The sequence below is a fragment of the Panthera leo genome, chromosome E1, assembly GCF_018350215.1.
Source record: "Panthera leo isolate Ple1 chromosome E1, P.leo_Ple1_pat1.1, whole genome shotgun sequence".
NCBI lineage: Eukaryota > Metazoa > Chordata > Mammalia > Carnivora > Felidae > Panthera > Panthera leo.
This window is the reverse complement of record NC_056692.1, coordinates 60448504-60472028: the sequence shown is the minus strand read 5'-3', so window position 1 is coordinate 60472028 and position 23525 is coordinate 60448504. Positions and strand designations below refer to the sequence as shown.

Genomic DNA, 23525 nt, shown 5'->3' with positions numbered 1-23525 from the left:
GTTTATTTTGAGAGAGTGCATACACGCAGGGAAGAGGCAGAGAGAGAGAATCCCAAGCACACTTCATGCTGTCAGCACAGAGCCTGATGCGGGGCTCGATCTCACAAGCCGTGAGGCCGTGACTTGAGCTGAAATCTAGAGTCAGACGCTCAACTGACTGAACCACCCAGACACCCCCATTTTGCTAATTTTTTTTTCTCATTTGCTAATATTTTTAACTGATAGGATTTATATCATCCACGCTTTATAGTTATTGTCGTGTTGATCTGAGCAGCCGCTTCCTGCCCGCTTTCTGGCCCAGGTGTCTTCTTTCCTGTGCCTGTGGGTCATCCGAACATTGTTTGTGTTCCATTTTAATGTATGTGTTGTTTCTGAGTGTATCTGTCTGGGCCCCAGGGATCACAGCACGGCCATGTGACCTCTCGCAGCCAGCTCCCGTCAGCACCATCTTCCTGCCGTTAGGCCCTTCCCCGCGTTGCTGTCGTAAACATCACCTCTCCTATGTGGAGAACTGCTTCAGTCAGGATTAGCATGCTTGCTTTTAATTGTCAAACATAATTTTATTTATTTATTTATTTATTTATTTATTTATTATTATTTTTTTTGATGTTTATTTTTGAGAGAGAGAGAGAAAGAAGTACAGAATGCAAGCCAAGGAGGGGCAGAGAGAGAGGGGGACACAGAATCTGAAGCAGGCTCCAGGCTCCGAGCTGTCAGTACAGAGCCCGACGCGGGGCTTGAACCCACCAGCCGTGAGATCATGACCTGAGCTAAAGTTGGACACTCAACCGACTGAGCCACCCAGGTGTCCCAAATTGTCAAACATAATTTTAAAAAACTTAAGAGGAGGGGTGCCTGGGTGGCTGTCGGTTAAGCGTCTGACTTCGGCTCAGGTCATGATCTCATGGTTTGTGAGTTCGAGCCCCCCATTGGGCTCTGTGCTGGCGGCTCGGGGCCTGGAGCCTGTGTCTGATTCTGTGTCTCCCTCTCTCTGCCCCTCTCCTCTGCTCTCACATTGTCTCTCTCTCTCTCTCTCTCCCCCTCTCTCTCAAAACTAAATAAGTATCGGGGCACCTGGGTGGCTGTCGGTTAAGTGTTCAACTTCAGCTCAGGTCATGATCTCATGGTTCGTGAGTTCGAGCCCCGCATTGGGCTCTGTACTGACAGCTCAGAGCCTAGAGCCTGCTTCAAATTCTGTGTCCCCCTCTCTCTCCGCCCTCCCTTGCTTGCATGCTCTCTCTCTTTCAAAATAAACAGTAAAAAAAAAAACAAAAAAACCAAGGTTATTTGACAATAAATTTCATATATTAAAAAAAAAAAAAACAACCAAGGTTATTTGACGATAAATTTCATATATTAAAAAAAAAAAAAAAACCAAGGTAGCGTCTGTGACGTTCACCTGGACGTTTGCCCTTTGTGTGTGTCCTTGAGTCCCGAGGTTCTAGCCTCCCTGTCATCAGCTCTTACGGCAGATGTGCTGATAACAAGCTCTCTGGTTTTCCTTTTTCACCTGTGTCCCTGTAGAATCTATTCTCTGGTATGAAAGTAGGAGTTGACGGTTCTCAGCTCTCAACCCTTAAGATAATCGTGCCACTTCCGGCTGAGAAGGCTTCTACTGCCCAAACCTTTGTCTCCCACAAGCCACACACCTGTTCTGTCCACCTGCTTTCAAGAGTGTCATTCGTGCCCGAAGTCTGATGATGATGTGTCTGGGCACACGCTTCTTTGGCTTATCCTGTTTGGCATTGAATCTAAGGTGATTGTCTTTTGCCAAATTTGGGATGTTTTCAACCATCATTTCTTTAAGCGTTTTTTCGGCTCTATGCTCTTTTTTCCCGTAGGGACTCCGCTGACAAAAATGCTAGCTTTTTCTGTTCTTTTCCCGAGGGTCTCTGTGGCTCTGTTCCTTTTTCCAGTGCGTTTTCTCTGCTGTTCAGGCAGGTGATCCCTGCGTCTGTCCCCGTGCTCGCCAGGCCCGTGTCCTCTCAGCGCTGCTCTGAGCCCACTGGGGGGACTTTTATTTCGATTTCCGTTCAAGATTTCCATTTTGTTTTCTTTGTACCTTTTATTCCTCTAAAACTTTTCTTTTTCTACCGTTTTAACAGTGAGTCAGCTTGCACGGTTCCTCATCCGGCCTGCTTATTCCATGACCCCATGATCCCGACGTCTGTGTCCCCCTCAGCGTTGTCTTTTCTCATTGTGTCGAGATCTTCCTGGTTATCGGCGTGATGAGTAACTTCAGACTCTGGTGCTCGGACCCTCCGACCCTTACCACGCCGGTTTTACTCCACTTCTGTGTTAGCAGGCCCCCCACCTCTCTGGGGCACAGTGCTCGTCTGTATCCTGGCCCGCTCTCTTGGGCTGGCTCTGAAGGACCACTTACTCTCCAGAGTCTTTGCCCTGCTGTTCTGCCGTGCCTGCACGGGTGCCGCCCGAGCCCAGTTAAGTCCTGGGCGGTTTCCCTGGCCCCACAGAGCCCAGCTCTGAAAGCTTTGGCTGTCCGGATGCTGCCTGGTTTCCACGCGGGCCCCTCAGGGACTCTGTGGGCAGATTGAAGGAATTCCTTTCTCTCGCTCCCCCTCTCTGCAATCCTCCCCACATGCTCTTCCCTGGAGGGGTGCAGGCTGCGTGGTGCAGGGTGGTGCAGGGTGGGCCCTTGTCTGTATGGGCCGCACCAGCGGAGTCTCCCTCGTCTGGGCTCCTGGTGCTTCTGGCTTGTGGCTGCTCTGGCACCAAAGCCCGGAAACACAGGAAGGAAGTTCAGGAACCCGAGGCAGAGCGTCCCCTGAGACACCCCCCCCTCCTTCCCCCCCCCCCCCCCCCCCCCCCCCCCCCCCCCCCCCCACCCCCCGCTCCTTGCCCTTCCCCACCCCTGGCCTCGGGCCCCACCCTCGCCCGCTGGGCACCCTCAGAGTCGCTTTGGGCTTTCAGCTTCCAGGAAGGAGAGGGACAGGGCACACGCTCATGGTCTTGTCCAAACAGCAGGCTTGCGCTGGGTTTTGAGTGTTAAATAGACTTAAAGTTCTGCAATGGACCCAACATGTGATACATCCTTGTACTAATGTTGTTTTGAGAATTAATACGTTTATGTTCATGAGTGAGGCTGGTTTGTACTCTCTCTTACGATGCTCATTGTCAAATTTGGGGATCACAGTTATTCTGGCCTCAAATATATTGGAAGATGTTCCCTATTTCTCTGCTTTCTGGAAAAGTTTGTGTCAGACAGACGTCAATTTTTCCTGAACCATTAATAGATTTCAACTCTGAACCCCCTGGTTTAGGATTTTCCTTGTGGGAAGGTTTTAAGGTGTGAATTCAGTTTTTTTCACAGTTAAAAGATGATCCAGATTTTCTTTTTGGCATGTCACTTTTTGATATTTTATTAGAAAATTATCCGGTTCCTCTAAGTTTTTGAAAATTTGGCATAAAATTGCCTATAGTATTGTCCTAAAAGCTTTAAAAGCCTGTAGGATCTAAAGTAATGACTGTGTTTTCATCGATTGTGTTGTTTCTGTTGACTTTTTTTTTCTTCCTTAGTCTTACCAGGAATTTATCTTTTAAAAAGCCTTTTCAAGGAGCCAGCTGCATTACACATTTATTTTCTGTTTTCTCAGTATGTAGTATTACCTTTATTCTTTCCTTTCTTCTACTTTATTTAGTTGGCCTTCTTGTTTTTGAAATGGCTATTCAGCTCATTGACTTTTCACCCTTCTTTTCTAAAAAAAAAGCTACTATGGCCATAAATATTTTCTTAAATTTTTAAAAAATGTTTTTATCTATTTTTGAGACAGAGACAGAGCGTGAGCAGGGGAAGGACAGAGAGAGAGGGAGACACAGAATCCGAAGCAGGCTCCAGGCTCTGAGTTGTCAGCACAGAGCCTGATGCAGGGCTCGAACTCACGGACTGTGAGATCATGACCTGAGCCGAAGTCAGACGCACAACCGACTGAGCCACCCGGGCGCCCCTGGCCATAAACATTTTTAAAAGGACAGTTTTCAATCCCTTCATTAAGTTTTGGTAAGCGTTGTATTAATGATAACTCAGGCCAAAATAATTTCTTACCTCTACTGATTCTTTCTTTGACCTCTGGGTTGTAGGAACATTTTTTCTAATTCCCAGATGACTAGGAGGCTGGTGCAGACTGGCCTCTGCAGACATTAGGTGGTAAGCTTCCACTGTTTTCCTGCAAAGATTCTTGCTCTCTCGATACTAGGGTTATACGTCATCTGTCGCCAGCGCCTCTCAGTTTGTGTTGGGACCACGTGCCTTCCACTCAGTCCTAGGGGATCTTCACTTCCGGGTGGACACACGGTGACAGTAAGCGTCCCCAGCCCTGGACGGCACAGACGTCTACTCCCCAAAGAGGGCAGTTGACCGGAACCTTCCCCAAGGGAAGGAGACCTGAACCTGACAGAATCCCTCTTTCTGCAGGAGGAGCCGTGCCGGCCGATGGCACACCCATGGGTCTAGCGCTCGGGAGGCTCAGAAACAGGACACGTCTCCTGAACTTCCTGGTGGCCCGGCTCAGGCAGAAGGTATGGCCTCCCCTTTGACACTTGGGCTGGGCGGGTCTTTGGCTGGACCTCTTGGCGTCTCTGTGCCTCAGTTTCCCTCCCAGGAAGGGGTTATTGTGAGATAACATGTCCCCAGCAAGGTGCACACAGTCAGGCCCGGCCACCGAGAGGAAAGTCCAGAGGTGCAGCGCCCACGGTGGAGCCCATGCAGGACTGCTGCCCCCTTGGGACACACCAGAGCGCATGGGGGGTGCCCTGGTGTGGCGGGAGACGCCTCGGAGGCCCGGCCCTTTCAGTCAGGCTGGCCGGCGCCCACTGTTTCCTGGGACGCAAGTTCTGCCCTGTCACACGTGTTGCCAGGGTCACAGCCGTGCTTTATTGCTACAGATTCATAATTTCTCTTTTTTTAGAGTTTTTTTTTTTTTTTTATCGTGGTGAAATACACATAAAGTGTACAATTTTCAAGCGTACGTTCAGTGACGTTAACTACATTCACAACGTGTATAAACATCACCACCGTCCATTCCCAGAACTTTTTCGTCATCCAAACAGAAACCGTCCCCATCGAACACTGACACCACATCCCTTCCCCCGGGGACGTCTGCCCTGCCTCCGGGAGCTGGACGACTCTCCCGTGAGCGGGGTCTGCGGAATCTGCCCTCGCGTGACTGGCTCATTTCCCTCGGCCTCATGTCTTCGCGGCTCACCCATGGGCAGTAGCGTAAACCAGTGCTCACGCCTTCTAGGGACGGGGTGATAAACCGCTGTGTTTCCCACACCGTCCGTCCCCCGATGGACACTTGGCTGCTCCCACGCTTGGCACTTGTGGAGAACGCTGCTGTGAACATGGTGTCCGAGCATCTGTTCAAGCCCCTGCTTTCAATTCTCTGGGGTACGTGTGTAGGAGTGGAATTGCTGGGTCGATGGTGACTCTGAAGAACCACCGAGCTGTTTTCACGAGCGGCTACACCGTTTGGTGTCCCTCTGGCTGCGCGTGAGGACTCCGGCGGCCCACGTCCTGGTTCACACCACCTATTTTCTGTCTTTTTGACTCTAGCCGATCTAGTGGGGCGAAATGATACCTCACAGTGGTTTTGATTTGCATTTTTCCTGACGACTGATGATGCGGAGCATCTTTTCATGGAGTTATTGGCCATTTGTGTGCATTCTTTGGAAAAATGTCTCTTCAAATCCTTTGCCCATTTGTAATTGGATTGTCTTTTTTATCGTTGGGTTCGAAGAGTCCTTCGTGTACATTGGATACTAGTCCCTTATCAGATGTCCAGTTTGTAAATTTTTCCTCCCATTTTCAGGCTTGTCTTTTCACTTTCTTGACAGGGTCCTTTGAAGCACAGGTTTTTAGTTTTTACGATTCCTGGTCTTGTCTGTGTTTTCTCCCTGCTTATGCTTCTGGTGCCGGGCCGCCCCGTCGCCTTCTGTGTGGATATGTTCTTCGTGAGGCAACAGAAATAGGGAATTTCACACGGTCCTTGGAGTCTGTAAATATGTGAATCACACCACCTTGTATATTCAGACGGACCTCCGTACGCACGCAAGGGGAGGGGTCTCGGGACGCTGTCCTTGCTGCTTCCCGTTCTGCCCACTGCTGCAGTTTCACACACAGGCGTGCACACACTTTACAAGCAGGAAATAAGCATTTAAAGCTTTAATTTTCTTTTGATAGAGAGCATAGGATTATTGTGAGGAAAAATGTCCACTTCAAAGTGGTTTTTGTTTCTATTTTAATTAACAGCGTCTGTCCAACGGTCACCTTCTTTGATGCGTATGTGACAAATTCAAAGAATAAGATACTCACCAGGACTTCGCTGTAGGAGTTCCTGGAATAGGAACACAATATTTTTTATCTTCCTGAGAATAAAGTGGGCAAGTCAGAGTGTAGAGAGGTGCCGTTCTGTCCGTTGGTTCCTTTTTCCTTCCTTGTATCAGCAGGAGGACAGATGTTGTCCAGAGAAGCTGCCAAAGTGAGGGGCTGGGCCCGGAGCTCTGGCCAGAGACCCACTTTGGGGACCTCACGGCTGTCCTGTGGCGACCAAAGCTGCCGCGCACGCCTGGCACTCCCCTTCTTCACCTTCCGTGCACTCCTGCCTTCTGTCTGCTCCCCAGTTGTCAGTCACCTCCTCTCGACAGCCTTGGCTTCACCCCTCCCACCCCCCACCTCCCCCTCCCAGGCCCCGGATTGCCTGCAGGTGTTTGTTTCCACCTGTACTAGGCTCAGGAAGAGGGTTTTGGGCCTCTGCCTCCGCCCGGGCAGTTCCCGGCCTGGATGCTCCCCACCCAGCCTTGGAGTCCAGTGCAGGCTCCGCCACAGGTGCCCGAGTCCACCCTGCAGGGGACGGGTGGGGCACAGGCCTGTGTGGCCACTGCGTTAAGCCAGAGAGGAGAGACTGACAAACGTGTTCCTTTCTGATCTTCGCATAGTTTCTGCTCTGCGCCTCTGCCCTTCTCCTGCTTCCCTGCCCTCTTGCCCTCTGGAGCCGGCACCCCTCCTAACGTTGCCCCTGAAACGGCCCCCCAGGTGCTGCAGAAACCCCTGGTCGCGGACACCGTCCAGCACGAGGTGGGCCAAGTGCACCTGGAGGCTTTGGAGCTGCAGAAGCAGGTGGCTGAGCTCGAGGAGCATATCGGGAGCCACTGGCGGTCACGAGCCTTGGACCAGGTGGCCCTGGCGAGGCAGGTGGGTACCCCGCCCCACCGTCCCCCTCTTCCAACTGGCCGCTCTCACAGTCGGGCCTGGTCCTCGGCAGACACGGTGCCGGAGGGGTGCGGCCCCACCTCAGGCCTCCGGGCCTTGGGACCCTCCACTTAAGGCCAGCGTAGGAAACCCGCACGCGTGAAGAGGGCTCTTCTGTTTCCCCTAAAAGGGAGTCCTTGACTCTTGCTAGGGCTTTGGGAAGCCCTGAAATGAAATGCAAATTGGGGGTTTTCCTGGTGAGGATTTCCCAGAGTGCTTGAGGCCACGGTCCCTACACGTCCCTACGTGACAGTGGGCCCCGTGTGGGTGTCACTGGGCTTCCCGTCATGGTCCCCGTCAGGCCCTCCGCAGCCAGTGCCCATGTGGCTCCATGTTTGAGGCAACGTTCCGAGCCGTGAACGCCGTCCCCGCAGATCTGACAGACCGGCCACTTTCCTTCTCACCGACGTCTGTTGGAAATGCTGTTGAGAGCGCGCATTCCTTACTGTCTGTTACCTGGGGGGACCCGGTGTTCCCGCGGTTACCTGTGTTATATGGTGGCCCGCGGTCACGACTGTACCGTGGTACCAGAGAGCGCCCAGAGCTCCGGGCGCGGTGGTATAGGGCAACAGTCCTCATGTATGCCAAGTTCGGTCCCAGGGGCGGCACTGACGAGCATGAGTGGGACTCAGCTCCGCGACCACGTCCGTCGCCGAAGGACTGGAGGGAAGGTGGGTCCACTCCCTGCTGGCGTGGAAACGCTGGAAGCGCCTGGACGCGCCTCGGGGCGGACAGCTGTGTGAGAAACGGCCCAGAGGGGAGGCGGGACACAGAAACACCGCCCGGAGGGCCAGCCCTCCTGCCATCCCGGCCACGGGCCCCCTCACCCCGTGTCCACCGTTCATCTCAGATGCTGCCTGTGCGCGGCCCCGAGGTCGGCTGCGTGGGGGTTCCCATAACGCCCCTCGCCTGCTTCGCGGATCCCGCTTGCTTAGGGGGAAGAGATCCTACAAATCAGCAGCATTTAAAATCCAGATGTTTAATTCCGTGGCAGGCAGAATTCTGGGGCTGAAGCACGTGTGACCTTGGGGAGAAGTCGAGGCACAGGAAACCTAGGGCCGGTCCCGGTGCCCAGACGAGGGCCGCTCCCGGGAGCGCCAGCATCTTGGCGGCCCGGAGCCTTGAGCGCTCCCAGTGCCGAGATCCCGTTTCCGAGTGTCTCGCTCTGAGAGGAAGCAGGATAAGTGGTGGGCTCCACCACGGAGACGCGGAAACAGGGCGATGGGACAGAAGGATGCAGGCACCCAAGGGCCTCAGGCACTGGCCACAGAATGAGCAGGACTTGCAGCGTGGGGACAAGGAGAGGGTGGAGGCGGGAGGCTGGTCCCCCAGATGCGGAGGGGCCGGTGCACCGGGCAGCCGTCCTGAAGCAGACAGGAGAACGAGGCTGCGACACAGCACCCACGACGCCTCGGTTACAAAGGGAGAGGGCAGCTTTCCAGGGGAGCAGCCTGCAGACGCTGCTCCCGAGGGATGTGCTCCTATCGCGGACGCGGGGACAGACGGGTGTCCTGGGCTTCCGAGCCAGCCGCGCCCGGGGGTCACAGCCTGGCCGCAGACCGCAGCCACGAGCGACGCATTAAAACCGGCCTGTCAGGAGCCTGCAGGGACCCGGGAGACAGCTGTCACGTGGGGCTCTGTGCCCAGGGCGGGAGAAACCAGCTGTGTAGGACGTGACCGGACGGTTGGCGAGGTCTGTGCGTGGCCTGTGTATCAGGTCATAATGTTGCATCCGGGGTAAACGTCGGTTGTTCGAAACCGTGGTTTGAAGAGAACGTCCGTTTTGGGGAGGCGAGGACTGGAGCATCCAGGTGTCAGGGAGCCTGATGTCGCCAACTTAACTGTCGGCGGATCAGGGAGCAACCCGTAAGGTGAGGGGGCCGGTGGCAACGGAGCAGGGGGGTCGGTGCCGCCAGGGCACTGCCCTTGTAGCTCCCGTGCGAGTCTCACGTTCTCCCGGGTGGAGGCAGGTCCCACACCCCCCGGCCCAGAACAAGGGACCGTGCAGAGCTCAGTCACCCTCCCCAAGGGCAGCAGAGACCACTGCCCGCCCGGCACCTGCACATCCCTGCAGCTGTCCTGTCTCTGGTGACCCCCGGCCCGGGGGGATTGACCGAGGCCCGGGACACCCGTCTGTCCCCGCGTCCGCGATAGGAGCACATCCCTCGGGAGCAGCGTCTGCAGGCTGCTCCCCTGGAAAGCTGCCCTCTCCCTTTGTAACCGAGGCGTCGTGGGTGCTGCGTCGCAGCCTCGTTCTCCTGTCTGCTTCAGGACGGCTGCCCGGTGCACCGGCCCCTCCGCATCTGGGGGACCAGCCTCCCGCCTCCACCCTCTCCTTGTCCCCACGCTGCAAGTCCTGCTCATTCTGTGGCCAGCGCCTGAGGCCCTTGGGTGCCTGCCAACCTTCCTCCCAGTCCTAACGACCCTCCAGCCCCGAGCACAACGGGAGGGACGCTCTGGGTCCACTGGGGGGCAGTGTTGGCTGGCGGCCCTCCCCGCCGGCTCTGCCTGCAGCCTTGGCAACCCTCAGGAGAACCCGCGGGAGCCAGCCGCCCTGGCCAGCGCCCCTCTGCACCCCGGGTCGGGGCTTGCTCTGACAGCCTTCCGAAGGGCTTCTCTGTGGAACCCGGCGGCCGCTGCCCTTGGAACAGAGTCCCCACGGGGACGCCTCCCTGGCCAGGATGCTGGGAGCACACCCACGGGGCTGGCGTGAGGGGCCGCCTGGGCCCCAGCCCGCAGTCGCTCGCGAGTCCCGGAATGTGTGGTCACAGGCGTCACGTCGTGGGCGTGGGCAGAGCATAGAAAGAGATCAGAGCAGTTGGGTCAGAAACGGAACCCAGGACGGCCCCCGGCTGGGGGACAGGGCTGCAGAACCCGCTACGCAGCCACGGGGGCTAGAGCTGGGCCACTTGCAAGTGTGGCCCCCCAGAACCTGGACACAGGCCCCCCGGTGAGGGCTCGACTCCGGGCTCTTGCAGGGGGCCGCCTTGCCGGCTGCAGACCTGCTCCCGAAAGTCGGTTTTCCCTGAGGCCTCTGAGCAAGTGTCTTTTCAGGGTTGCTCTTTCCTCACGTAAAGTGGCTCAGGTGACTCCCAACACCGCGTTCCCGGGGAGGGCACGCCCTGTCCTCCCTTCCTCCGGGTCTATCCCAGCTCCTCCAGAGACCCGAGGGCCCCACTCGTGTCCTGGGCTCTCGGGAGAAGGTCGGTGAGGCCGGTGTGCCGCGAGGCTGAGAGCAGGCCCGGGTCCCGCCACTGGGGAGAGGGTGTGGATTTGGGTGCTGGGGCCTCAGTGCCTCGGGCCGTCTCCCCGCCCCGACCTCTCTTCCTGCCGAACTAGCCTGGCACCCTCCAGAGGCTTTCGGGCTGCCTGAGGAACAGTGGCCACTGGAGGGCACAGATGCCCGCCAGCCCTGGAGAGGCACACCAGGAAACGAGGCCAGGACAGAGCGTGCTGGTCTGTTCCAGGGACTCCGGGCTGCTTCCCGCTCTGGCTCCAGCGTGTGTGGCTGGGACAGGGGCACAGTGCAGCTTTTCATGGGTGTAGGGAGCAGCCGTGCCTAAGTAGGCCACCTGCCTCCCTAGGGGCCTTGGACACCAGTTCCTCCTGGGCCTCTGTCTGGCTCAGAGGCAGCCCGCACACGTTTTCCTCTCCCTCTCTCTCGTTCTCTACTCCCCGCCTCGTTCTGAACACCCCTCTGAGTGGACTGCACGCGTGTATCGGGGCCATGTGGTGACCCAGCACAGGGACCCCACAGCGCAGGGTCCAGATAGTAAGGAAGAGAGCAGAGGGAGGCCTCTGCCGGCCCCTCCACGCCAGGTGACCCCGGTGCCCATGACCTGTGCACCCAGCCTGTCACCCTGGTGCACACGCAGCCCTCGTGGGTCCCGGAGGCCGAGTGTGGGTGCCAGCTGGCTCCTCATTGTCCTCGCTGGAAAGGTACAGGCTCGGTGGGGGTCACAAGAGGCCAGAAGCAGGCCTGGTCTCCACAGTCTGTGGTCTTCGTTCACCCCACTCCTGGAAGAGGTGGCCTCCAGCATGTGGGGTCCCCATTTCATTGTCAAGACTCTCTGGCCCTTCCTCTGTCTCATCCTGCAAGGATGTTCCCCAGGGGTGCGGGCTCTGGGGCGGCCAGCCTGCCCCTCTCCCACCTGGAGGGCTGGGCTTACAAGCTCTCTGCCTATGGCTTTGTTCACAGGTCCCTGCAGACCAAGGACCCATGGGGACCAAAGACCAGAAGCCACAGCCCCCGCAGGTGTCGTCTGTGCCCCGACTCCAGAGGAAACTGAAGGAGGCGGCCCGAGAAATCGTCCGCCTCCGCCTGGAGAAGGAGCAGCTCCTGGAGACAGGAAACAGGCTCCGAGCGGAGCTGGGCCGCGGCCCAGGTGAGCGTGGGGTTGGCGGGCCGGGGGCCTCACAGACCTGCTCTCTCCTGGCCTGCCGCCCGGAAGGGGGGAAGCTTTGCCGCCCTGCGGCGAGAACGGGCCGGGGGAGGGCCTGGCCTGGCTTCTCAGGCGGGAGAACAGAAGCCTCCCTTGTGGAGTGAAGCTGGGGTCAGGGGTCACGGGCACAGAGCAGAGCTTCACGCTGCCACGGGGTTTCCACGAACCGGTTCCTGTGGCAGCACTTGTGAGAAAAATACTGCAAAGCGGGCGGCCTTTCTGGGCCACCGTGTTCCTGGGCCGGCTGTGCTGGGCTTCTCCGAGTGACGGCCGCTGTGTCTGCGCTGCGACCCGGGCCCAGCTGCCTACAGGTGTCTGAGAGGGTGCTGGGTTCCGAGACCGACAGGCAGTGCTGAAACCGGGCTGGAAAGAGACGTGCCCTTGTTCCAGCCTGCGGCACGGGCCCCGGCAGCCACTGTGAGTTCTGTGAGCTCACAGAACCCCGGGGCTTCGCTTGCAGCCGGTGAGACTCAGACTGATACCGCTTTGGCGAGAATTTGTTAGACGTGGGTTCGCTGCAGGACTTCATTTATAGTAGTGGCATTTCATAAGCCACAGCGTACAGGATAAGGTCTCTGAACAAACCAGTAAGGAAATCATATGCTCCGAGCCAATGATAGACTAACGGCACGTCGTTCCAGGCGAGGGAAGACGGCCGGCATGGCCCGGATTTAGCTGCCAGCCCATAAAGTGCCACCATAGAGTGGTACCTGGTGGCCCATAGCACTCTGCTCTCTCCTGGACCTGTGGCTGTCCTCGTTTTCTGAGGCCTTCATGTGAGCGGTGGTGCGATATTCAGTCCACGCTGCCCTCTCCCCATCGTCTGTGCACATATTGCCTACGCTCGCCTTTGCAGCAACCCTAAGCATGGAGAAAGGCTTCCCTAAACAAGGATAAAAAGTAAACTACCCCATAGGCGGGGGAAGGCAAAGATCGACCGCTGTGACGGTACATTTAAACGTCTCTAGGGAAAAGACGCAGCGAACACAGACAAAGGGAGATGTTTTCGACGTGTCTGACGGGTGGAAAGGATCGATCCCTAAAACAGGTGTCTACAGATCACACGCAAGGGCCCAGAAGGCCAGTCCCAGGAGAAGTGCACGTAGCTGATGAGGGTGCGGGTGACACGTGGCCTCAGGAGTCTGAGGAAGCCACTGAAGTCAGCATTGAGTCCGAACCTCAGATCGAGCAGTGTCACTTGGCAGTGAGGAGCATGGGGCACGTGCGTGTCGGTGGGGGTCTTCGTCGTTGAAGCTTTTGGACAACTTGACTGCGTCTGTGTCTTTCTACGATTCTGCCCTTTGAATCGGCAATGCTTCTCTTAAAAATCTAATTAAAAGATACTTCACGGGGGAAAAGGATGTATGTGCAGGATATTCTCGGCAGCACTTTCGCTGTGGTGAGAAAGTAATTGGGAACAGGGCAGACCCCGGAGTCCAGAGCTTGGGGCGCTGCTGGGCTCCCTGCAGGTCACCCCCACAGGGTGCTGCCTCCACCCGCAATCGAACCAGGTGGGGCGGAGAGCTGGCTTTTCCGCCGTTCGACTCCAGTCTTTTGCGGGTGATACTTTGGCAAATACAATAAAAAGGTGGCGGTGCCAGGTCACCCCCAAAGCTCCTAACGCTTATTCTCATCGTGGGTCCGGTGTCGTCTGTGCACCACCGGGCCAACTGACCCCTCTTGGGCAGATGCCGCCTGGACAAGCCGTTTGCGGACAGAAGCCACCGCCGGAGAGCGTGTCTGTGTCAGCGGGCGGGCACACGGAAGACGGTGTGTGCGCGTGCGTGTGACTGTGCACGCACATAGACGGAGGGCTGCGAAGAAGCGTATCCGTTTCTCCGCGGTTTGGGGAGGAAGCTACCGAATGAGATTTTGGGAGTTTTCTCTGAATACTTCTGTATTGTTTGCAATCTGCAGCTATACCAAACGCTCTCAGTTTGCTTCCTTCTGGGAAGGCCATCTTCCCCCAAACCATGTGGGTGGTGGGGTTTCTGCTCTCCCACAGGGGTGCTTGGACCTCATGGTAAAGGCTTTAGGCGAGACTGGTCTGTCTGCATTTATTTTACAGAGATGATTTATCTGGTGCGTAAATACAGGTGGCGTGTAAACCAACTGTGACAAAAATGTCTTATCATCGTTTAACAGCATGAATAACATAAGACAGTCCAGCCTAGGTGGCATCATCTGTCTCCCGTGGTTTCCAGGCGCTTTTCCGGGCGCCTCTGCAGACCACCCCACCCCCTCGGCCCCGCCTGCACCCGCCCCGGGGCGTGTCCTCCCTCAGCTGCCTGTGGCAAGCACCCCGTCCCCGTCCCCGCAGCCCGGGGCTCCTCGAGGGGTCATCTGCAAGAATCTTCACATCCAGTGCTGTTGTAAAGACTTTGCTTTGGGGGCAGTTTCAGGATCGCAGCAAAACTGCCGGGAAGGTCCAGAGCTTGTCCGCGTGCCCGCCCCTCGCGCACAGCCTGCCCACGTACCCGCCTCGTGCAGGGACGTTTCGCCTGCTCGTCCCTCCCCCACCCCGGCAGCCCTGGATCCTTGTCCTGTCCCCACAGCTCTGCCTTTTCCCAGGGTGCCTGGCACTTGGAGTCACACAGCCTGGAGCCTTTCATACCTGGCCTTTTCCCCTGAGTTTTTGTGTGTTCTGATTATAAAAAGGCTGTTTGCTCATTGCAAAGATGTAAGTGTGTGCAGGGAGGTGTTAATTCCTACAGGAAGGCACAGATTACTGACCTGAGCAAACCCGCGGCCCGGAGACGATGCCGGGCGCTGTCTGTCCATCACGGTGTGAGTGTGCAAGCCCCCACACGGCCCCACGCTGGAGCGCGTGCCACGCGAGCTCTGGACCGGCCCTCTCAGGGCGCGTGGGGCCCGGACGGCCGAGCCCACCTCCAGCCAAAGCGGGTCTTGTGCGTTCCCAACAGTGAATGAAAGCGCTTGTCCGACCACAGCCTCGCAAGACGCCGTGCTCGTTCGGAGCTGTTTGTGCCTGTCCACTCAGGGAAAACGCATCGTCGTTTAACTCGGATTTCCAGTGTGTGCGTGTGTGCTGCCAGTGCGTGATGCCTCATCATGTCGTTTTCCTGCTGAACTTGTTGTTCGTCCAGAAGTGATTTGCTAAAAAAAAAAAAGGACAGGGGCGCCTGGGGGGCTCCGTTGGTTAAGCATCTGGACTTCAGCTCAGGTCGTGATTTCACAGTCCGTTGAGTTCGAGCCCCGCGTCGGGCTCTGTGCTGGCAGCTCAGAGCCTGGAGCCTGCTGTGGATTCTGTGTCTCCTTCTCTCTTTGCCCCTCTCCCATTTGCACATGTGCTCTCTTTCTCCCTCTCTCAAATATAAACATTTGGGGCGCCCGGGTGGCTCAGTCGGTTAAGCGTCTGGACTTCAGTTCGGGTCGTGATCTCACGGTTAGTGGGTTCGATTCCGCGTCGGGCTCTGTGCTGACAGCTCAGAGCCTGGAGCCTGCTTGGGATTCTCAAAAATAAATAAAAACACTTGGAAAAAGTTTAAAAAAGGACAAATGAGGCTTTCGTTGGCCTGCTGACCCCACACTGTTTAGCAGGTACACGTGAGTAAATAGTTCCTCACCTTTCTTTTTCATAATTCCATGCACGTTTAAAAGCCTGTTGGAAACAGAAGCGGTGATCTTCTGTTGTTTTGCCTCCGCCTGCCAGGGGCTCCTTGACGCTTGAGGCCACACCTTCCTGGAGCCTCTCCCTGGCGGCCCACATTTTGTTTTGAACCAGGGTCTAGAATGATGGCTTGGCTGGAGAAAGAATTCCATGTCGGCATTTTCTTCTAACCTTTCCAAAGCGGGTGTTTCTCTGTCTTTGAAGAAGTTGGCCCTTGGCCGGTGAAGCCCCTTCCTTGGGGGGTTGCGGGGGGGGTGTCCCTGTTCCCTCTGGATGCTCTTCTCCTGTGACGCCAGCCTGGGTCTGAGCGGGAGTGGGCGGGTGTTACTTTAACCTGCTCAGGAATGGGATTGTTTTTTTTAATCTTAAGACTTGTGGTTTGTTGGTTTTTCCCATTCTTTGAAATTTTTAGCCATTGTTTCTTTAAATGTTCTTCCCTTCTTTCTAATCTCTTCTGGAGATCTCATTAGACCTGCTGGGAATCTCTCTCCTCTCCCCCTGCCCCCCTCTTTCCCTCCTGCTTTCTCCCTCAGTCTCTCGCCCATGTTGTCTCTTTCCCTCTCCATCTCTCTCCCTCTCTTCCCCCTCCCTCTCTCCATTCATCTCTCTCTCTCTGTCCCTCTCCCTCCCTCTTTCTCTCTCCCTTCCCCCTCTTTCTCTATCTCTCCCTCTTCCCCTCCCCCTCCCTCCCTCCCTCCCGCCAGTGGATGGATTCCTGTGTCTTTTTTTTTTTTTAATTTTTTTTAATGTTTATTTATTTTTGAGAGAGACAGAGACAGAATGCAAGTGGGTTAGGGACAGAGAGAGAGGGAGACAGGGCCCACCCAGGCGCCCCGGATTCCTGTGTCTTTGCAAGTTTGCATTTCACGTTTCTTCATTCCTTCCTTTGGGTTTGTTTGATTATTCTTTTCCCGATTTCTTTAACATGTACTTGATTCTTTTTAGTGATTGCATTTTTTAAGGTGTGAATCTTCCATCTGAGTGTTGCTTTTGCCACGTTGCAAAGGTTTTGAGGGATAGCGTTGTCAGTTTGATTAATGTCCACATACTCTGCCATTATGGACTCAGGTCTTCTGTTTCATTCACGTTGTTTAGGAGAGTTTCAGGACTTTTTAGTCATTTTCAAACGTGTTGAATTTTACCTCTGAACCTGTTCCTTTAGCAGCCTTATCATACCAACTTATTAACGTTCTTTCTAAATATATGTGTAGTTGCCAAGAACCACGATTTTTGTGTTAAAGTCTTGCCCGATTCTCCTTCCCTTCCTCACCGTGTGCGCCGTCTATTCTCCTGCTGCGTCACTCGGCGTGAAATATCCAGACGGTCACAGGTCCTGCCGGTCAGGTTGTGCAGTCTCCTTTCTGATGTTCAGCGCCATCGGGGGCAGAAAAAATGACGTTTTTAATCAGGTGTTTGGAAGGGTCGTTTCCAGAAGGAGGCAAAATACGGCTCTTGGACACCTATGAAAAAAGATACAGATTTGGGGCTTTCTTGTCATTCAGCAGTGACAGCCAGCTCCCAGGAAAGGGCCAGTCACGAGTTGCAGAATGAAGACACTGAATTGCCAGTGGAGCTGGATCTGGTTCTTCTTCTTCTTCTTTTTTTAATGTTTGTTTATTTTTGAGAGAGGGAGAGAGACAGCGAGAGCAGGGGGCGGGGGTGCAGAGAGAGAGGGAGACACAGAATCCGAAGCAGGCTCCAGGCTCTGAGCTGTCAGCACAGAGCCCGACGGGGGGCTCGAACCCACGAACCGTGAGATCATGACCTGAGCCGAAGTCGGACGCTCAACCGACTGAGCCCCCCAGGCACCCCCGGATCTGGTTTTTCTAAGGGGAGGGGCTGTCAGGGAAACCGTGGGTTGACCTCGTAAACTGCAAGCACACCTCAACTTGCAGGTCTGTGGGGCAGGAGGCGGGCCGTGGGGGCCGAGGCCTTGCTGCACTCAGAGCGGTTTCCACCCCAGAGCATATGTTTTCTTACCGTTTTTCTGCTTTGGATAAAACATAAGCTCAAACAAGGATGATTCGTGATCATAAGCAAGGCTGGTTGGTCACTTGGCGGGATTATTTCCATAGGTGTAGCAAGAATGTTAATACACCGAGCCGGCTTTCCTGAGTTCACTTTGCTAGAAGTTTCCATCAGGAGTCCAGATTGGACTTTTTACAAGCTTCTTGTTTGTTGTTCTGATGAGGCCAGGAAGCCAGTAACGCACCGGTGTCATCTGCTAAATGATTTTGAGCAAATTCCTTTTATCCCAAGGTTTCAGAACTACCCTGAGGCTCCACGGCCTGCTGGAGGTGACCTTCCCAGCTCTTTGCCAGCTGTGTGCCTCGGCTCCTTAAGTCAACCAGAGTAACTTCTGGTGACCGGTCCTGACAACTAAGTGAGCATCACGCTCAAATCTGGCCCGCACCACCCGTGTTTCCAGTCAAGTCCCGGTAAAACGGAGCACCGATTCTCAGGGCACCGGTGCAAGTAAAGAACTGTGTTGCAGGAGGGTGTTAAGAAACAAAATTCAAGCGGGTGAATTGGTAGATCTAACTGCCTTTGTTGAGCGATTCAGGACTCAGGCAGCATGCCATGCAGCAAGTAGAGGGAGCTCAGAGGGGCTGCACAGAGTGGAAGGTTCTTACAGGAAGGACAGTGGGGGCAAGAGGTACATTAGCGAAAGAAAAGGATTGTTTGCAGCAAGATCAGCTTCCCTACCTGTAAGGGCTGGGGTCCTTTGGGGTTGGGGAGGACCCAGTGGCAGACTCTACTGACTACAGGGCTCCTGACAACCGGTTAAAGCTGCATTTCTGGGGGAGGTTGCAGCTAGGTCAGGCACAAAGCCCTGGTTTGGGCCTGTGATTTGCTTTTGAACAAAAAAAAGAAGACTGGGGCGCCCGGGAGCTCAGTAGGTTGAGCGTCCGGCTCTTGGTTTCAGCTCAGGTCATGATCTCATGGTTTGTGAGTTTGAGCCCCGCTTTGGGCTCTGTGCTGACAGCAGGAGCCTGCTTGGGACTGACTCTCTCTCTCTCTCTCTCTCTCTCTCTCTCTCTCTCTCTGCTCCTCCCTTGCTCTCTCTCTCAAAACAAATAAACTTAAAAAAAGAAAAAAGTAAGAAGACTCAACAAGAGTATCTGAGTTCTGAAGGACTTAGGGAGAGAAGAAGATGCCACGTAGAGATGTTTCACATCAGCTCACAAAAGCGGAGACCCCTGAAGCCTTACAGACTGCGGCTGGCTAAGAGGAGGGAGAACGGGCCCTGTCTAGAGCTAGGACGTCGAACGTGAAAGCGACGTATCCAGAGAAGAGCTGCCATCGCCCCTGCCCATCCCTTCCGTCCTCGGTGACCAATTCTTGATCCGTTGGATTTTGGTTCCAGGTCAGAAGAGTCCACGTTCTTCTCGACCGGAGCTCTGGAAATCCTGCCTCACGCAACTGGGAGCATCTCAGAGTGGGCCAGGCACCGCCAGCAGAAGCCTGTGCCCAAAGTACAGCGGGCCCCTCGGCCCCAGGGGGTGCCCGAAACGGCAGACCGTACCGAACACTACGCATTCCACGTTTTTTCCTAGACGTACGCGCCCACGATAATGTTTATAAGTTAAGCGCGGTAAGAGACTAGGATGATAGCTAATAAGAAAATAGAGCAATTAGAGCCATATGTTGTAAATAAAGTCCTGTGACTGTGGTCTCGGCACAGCCTTACCGAGCTGTCTCCCCTTTCCTGTGATGCCGTGAGACAGAGAAATGCCTGCGTGAGGAGACGGAGGAGGTGGATGCTGTGGGTGTGTGACAGACAGTAGGTTAGGAGGGGGACCGTGGGTCTCCAGACGCGCTGACAGCGAATGACTGGGGGCGCCTGTGGCTGAGACCGCGGCCGAGACCCATGCAGCCTTTCCACAGGCTCGTGGATGGTCCTCCCGACGACAGGCACGCTGGCCTCGCTCTAGAGATTTCCCTCTTGTCTCGTTTTTCTCCTCTTCTCTCTTCTTATCGAAGTGCAACTTTTCGCACAGTGACCGCACCGCCTTACTTTTCCAGTGGCAGTTTGCATGGGTTCCGACTTCTCCACATCCTGGGCACCACTGACTTCCCATCTTGTCCATTCTGTCCGTCCTGATGAGTGAGAAGCCGTAGCTCACTGTGGTTTAGAGTCCGCGTTTCCCTGGCGACTAACGACGCAGACCATCTCTGCAGGGGCCCGTTGGCCATTCGTGGGTCTTCGGATTCCATAGCTTTTAAGCTCCGGGTTTAAAATCTAAAGAAAACAAGTTCACTTCCGGATTCGGTCCTTCCCATGTGCTTTTATCTCCTGGAGGAAGCTGACGGAGTATTCTGGGACCCATTGCTGGAGCTCCACGGTGACAGGGCTGGTTCCTTGAGTACCTAGATGCTAATAACATGCAATATATTCACCACCATCTTCAGATGGATGGATAATAAGCTTTTTCAAAATTTCTGTTTCAGTTTCTAATACAGTAAACATCAGTGTTTACAACTCACACACACCCCAAAACCTCGGAGTCCTCACTAAGCTTGTGTTTAGCCACGATGATTTGTTATTCCGACAAACCTTATTTCAACAGTAGTTGTATCTTGGAGTATTGTCAGCTTAAAGATGCATTTCCTAGATTTTTAGGTAACTTAACCCAAGTTGAGTTAACGAATGGGTATTCTTTGGCGACCCGGATCATTTCTGAGTAAGACAGGATGCTTGCAAGATGACAGGCGGAATCTTTGAGTTTATTCATTTAACCTCCTGCTGCTTGCGTTTCTGTGCTGCAGAGAGAGTGCTCGTTGGGACGGTCAGTGAAGGTGTTGATCTCTGCTTTGAGAAGCCGTGTCAGGCCACACGCAGCTGCGGGACGTCTTGTGTGCGCGTCACCCCCCACCGCGTGCTGCAGGAGAGAAGTGACTGGGGTAGGGGAGGAACGCGGTGTTCTTCTCGGGGTTTGTGTTTGGCATGAGGGAGACCCAGAAATGAGGTGCAAGCAGAAAGCAAACCCTGCTGGTGCGTGGCTGGCTCGGTCAGTGGAGCATGTGACTCTTGATCTCCGGGTGCGAGTTTAAGCCCCATGTTGGGCATAGAGCTTACTTTAAAATAAAAAGGTGAAAAAGAAGGAGAAGGAGAAATAATAAGAAAGCCAATCCTTTTCCTCTCCTTGTTCTTGTTCTAGGGAAACCACCTAATCAACCCCTGCCCACTCCTGAGGCCTGGAACCAGAGCGAAGCACCTTTGGGACAGGTGAAGCCCCACTCTGCAGCTCAGGTAATACTTACTCCTGTATCTAAGAACAGCATTTTCGGGGCGCCTGGGTGGCTCAGTCGGTTAAGCGTCCGACTTCGGCTCGGGTCACGATCTCGCGGTATGTGACTTCGAGCCCCGCGTCAGGCTCTGTGCTGACTGCTCAGAGCCTGGAGCCTGTTTCGGAGTCTGTGTCTCCCTCTCTCTCCGACCCTCCCCCGTTCATGCTCTGTCTCTCTCTGTCTCAAAAATAAATAAACGTTAAAAAAAAAAAATCTATAAGAACAGCATTTTCAGTAACTTTTTACCCAATTGCTTAAGTATTGCATTTCATTACCAAAACGTCAAAATCCAGTAGACATGATTGAAAAGGTCTCCATTTTTCAGCACCTGAACATAGTGACCTGTGACGTCTCAGTGTGTTTCCTGCTGTTTTTTTAAAATTACAAAAGTAGGGGCACCTGGGTGACTCAGTCGGTTTAAGCATCCGAGTCTTGATCTTGGCTCAGGTCATGATCTCATAGTTTGTGAGTTCGAGCCCCACGTTGGGCTCTGCGCTGACATCGGAGAGCCTGCTTGTGTGCGTGCTCGCTCGCTCTCGCTCTCTCTCTCTCTCAAAAATAAGTTTAAAAAATAAAATTAAAAAAATAATAAAATAAAAATAAATACAAAATAAACATAAAATTAGAAATTACATCATATGTATATTTTACTATAGCTTTACCCACCTGGGTATTATTTTTCAAATCTTCACCAATATGATGGGTTAAAAAAATTGCATCTTTGGGGCACCTGGGTGGCTCAGTCGGTTAAGCGGCCGACTTCGGCTCAGGTCATGATCTCACGGGTCCGTGAGTTCGAGCCCCGCGTCGGGCTCTGTGCCGACAGCTCAGAGCCTGGAGCCTGTTTCGGATTCTGTGTCTCCCTCTCTCTGACCCTCCCCCGTTCATGCTCTGTTTCTCTCTGTCTCAAAAATAAATAAACGTTAAAAAAAATTTTTTTTTAAATTACATCTTTTAAAAGTTTTTTTATATCCTTAGTGGTATTAAAATTTGTAATCTGTTTATTGGCCATTTGTATGTCTTCTTTTGTGGGTTATTTATACACGTATTTTGTTAATTTTTCTACTTGTATGTCTGTGTTTGTCAGTTTTTGTTTTGAGAGAGAGAGAGAGAGAGAGAGAGAGAGAGAGAGAGAGAGAATCCCAAGCAGGCTCCCAGCTCAGAGCCCGACTCAGGGCTCGATCTCACAACCATGGGATCACGACCTGAGCTAAAATCAAGAGTTGGATGCTCAACCGATTGAGCCACCCAGGCATCCTTGCGCTTGTTAGTTCTTAAGAGGTTTTCATACACGACGGAACTGCTGCTTGTCTATTATAAACCTTTGTCATATGCCTTGACGTTTTCTTTCTTTTTTTTTTAATCCACAGAGAACTTTCTTTAATGAGCTCCATCAGTGTACTTTAATGGTTTATTTCACTGGTTTTTGGCTTAGAGTGTTTTTCTCTATTTTGAGTTTGGGTAAATATCCACCCATTTCTTCTGGCTGTTCTGTCTCACAAATTATCATGACACCCATAAGTAATTACCCTCCTTTTTCTCACTGACTTCCAACTGATATTTTTATCATGTGCTAAACATCTCAACTCTTGTGTATTTTTTAAATTAATGTTTTATTTTGAAATGATTTCAAATTTACACAAAGTTGTAAAAATAACACATATACCCTTCACCTAGATTCACCAGTTGTTAACTCATTACTACATTTGGTTTGTCATTCTTTCTGTTCCTTCCCTCTGCCTCCCCCACGTTTTAGATGGATGGATGGATAGATAGATGATAGATGGATGGATGATAGATGGATGGATAGATAATGGATAGATGATAGATAGATGTTAGATGGATAGATAGATGATGGATGGATGGATAGATGATAGGTGGGTGGATGGATAGATGGATGGATAGATAATGGATAGATGATGGATAGATGATGGATGGATGGATAGATGATGGATAGATACGTGATATCGATGTTAGATGGATAGATAGATAATAGATAGATAGATGATAGATAGATGTTGGATGGATGGATGGATAAAGAGATATAGTTGGAGGAAAGGTAGAGAGAGACACACAGAGTCAGACAGCTTTGCTCCTGGACCAGCTAAGAATAAGCCCCTTCAGGTCTGAAAACAAAGATACCTTCTGACATTATGAAAATTAGGAAACAACATTAGTACAATCCATGGGGTGCCTGGGTGGCTCAGTTGGTTGAGCGTCCAACTCTTGATTTTGGCTCAAGTGATGGTCCCAGCCAGGGTCATGGGATCAAGCTCCATGTTGGGCTCCGTGCTGAGCGTGAAGTCTGCTTAAGATTCTCTCTCTCTCCCTCTCTCTCTCCCTCTGCCTCCCTTTGCCCCTCTCCTGCTTATGCACACACTTCCACGCTCTTCTCTCTCTCTCTCTCTCTCTCTCTAAAATAACACAAATAAAACACAATCCCAGAATTTCATACACGTCCTATACTCACATTTTGCCGATCACAAGTCCAGGACCCGTGTTGCCTCTAGCACTTGCGTACCTGTGCGTGAGTGTGTGTGGTTGTGTGTGGTGCATGTGGAGATGTATTTATGCGTGTGCGTGGTGTGCACACGGTCACGTGCAGGTGCTTGTGTGGACATCTCCTCCACCCCAGAGGGGGCCTTCTGACCTTGTTTGTCCTTCACAACACTGCCATTTTGGAAGAGCCAGGACAGTATTTTGCAGAACGTGGAGTGACACCTGTGCGTTGTGAGATTCAGGTCCGCATTTATTTTCCACATGGCCCCAGTGAAGGGTCTCTTCCCTTTAATACCATAGCTTTGTAATAGTCCTTGTTTCTGTCCCTTTACAAAGTTTTCTTAGCTGTTCTCCCCGTTTGGGCTTTACTCAGTGGATATTATCATTTATGTAT

General features: G+C 53.4%; 1 protein-coding gene across 10 annotated transcripts in view; it reads left to right on the top strand.

The window, feature by feature from the left end:
• Positions 1 to 23525, top strand: part of CCDC57 (coiled-coil domain containing 57) — a 101838-nt gene that overhangs the window by 43907 nt on the left and 34406 nt on the right. For 8 of the 10 annotated variants that reach the window (XM_042917194.1, XM_042917196.1, XM_042917188.1 and 5 more), the window contains 5 exons: positions 4433 to 4536; positions 7052 to 7210; positions 11466 to 11652; positions 20111 to 20245; positions 20503 to 20594. In XM_042917194.1, the coding sequence (XP_042773128.1) occupies positions 4433 to 4536; positions 7052 to 7210; positions 11466 to 11652; positions 20111 to 20245; positions 20503 to 20594 (677 nt within the window). Of the gene's footprint in view, positions 1 to 4432; positions 4537 to 7051; positions 7211 to 11465; positions 11653 to 18433; positions 18699 to 20110; positions 20246 to 20502; positions 20595 to 23525 lie in introns of those variants that run through there. The other 2 variants (XM_042917195.1, XM_042917197.1) reach the window with 2 other exon arrangements.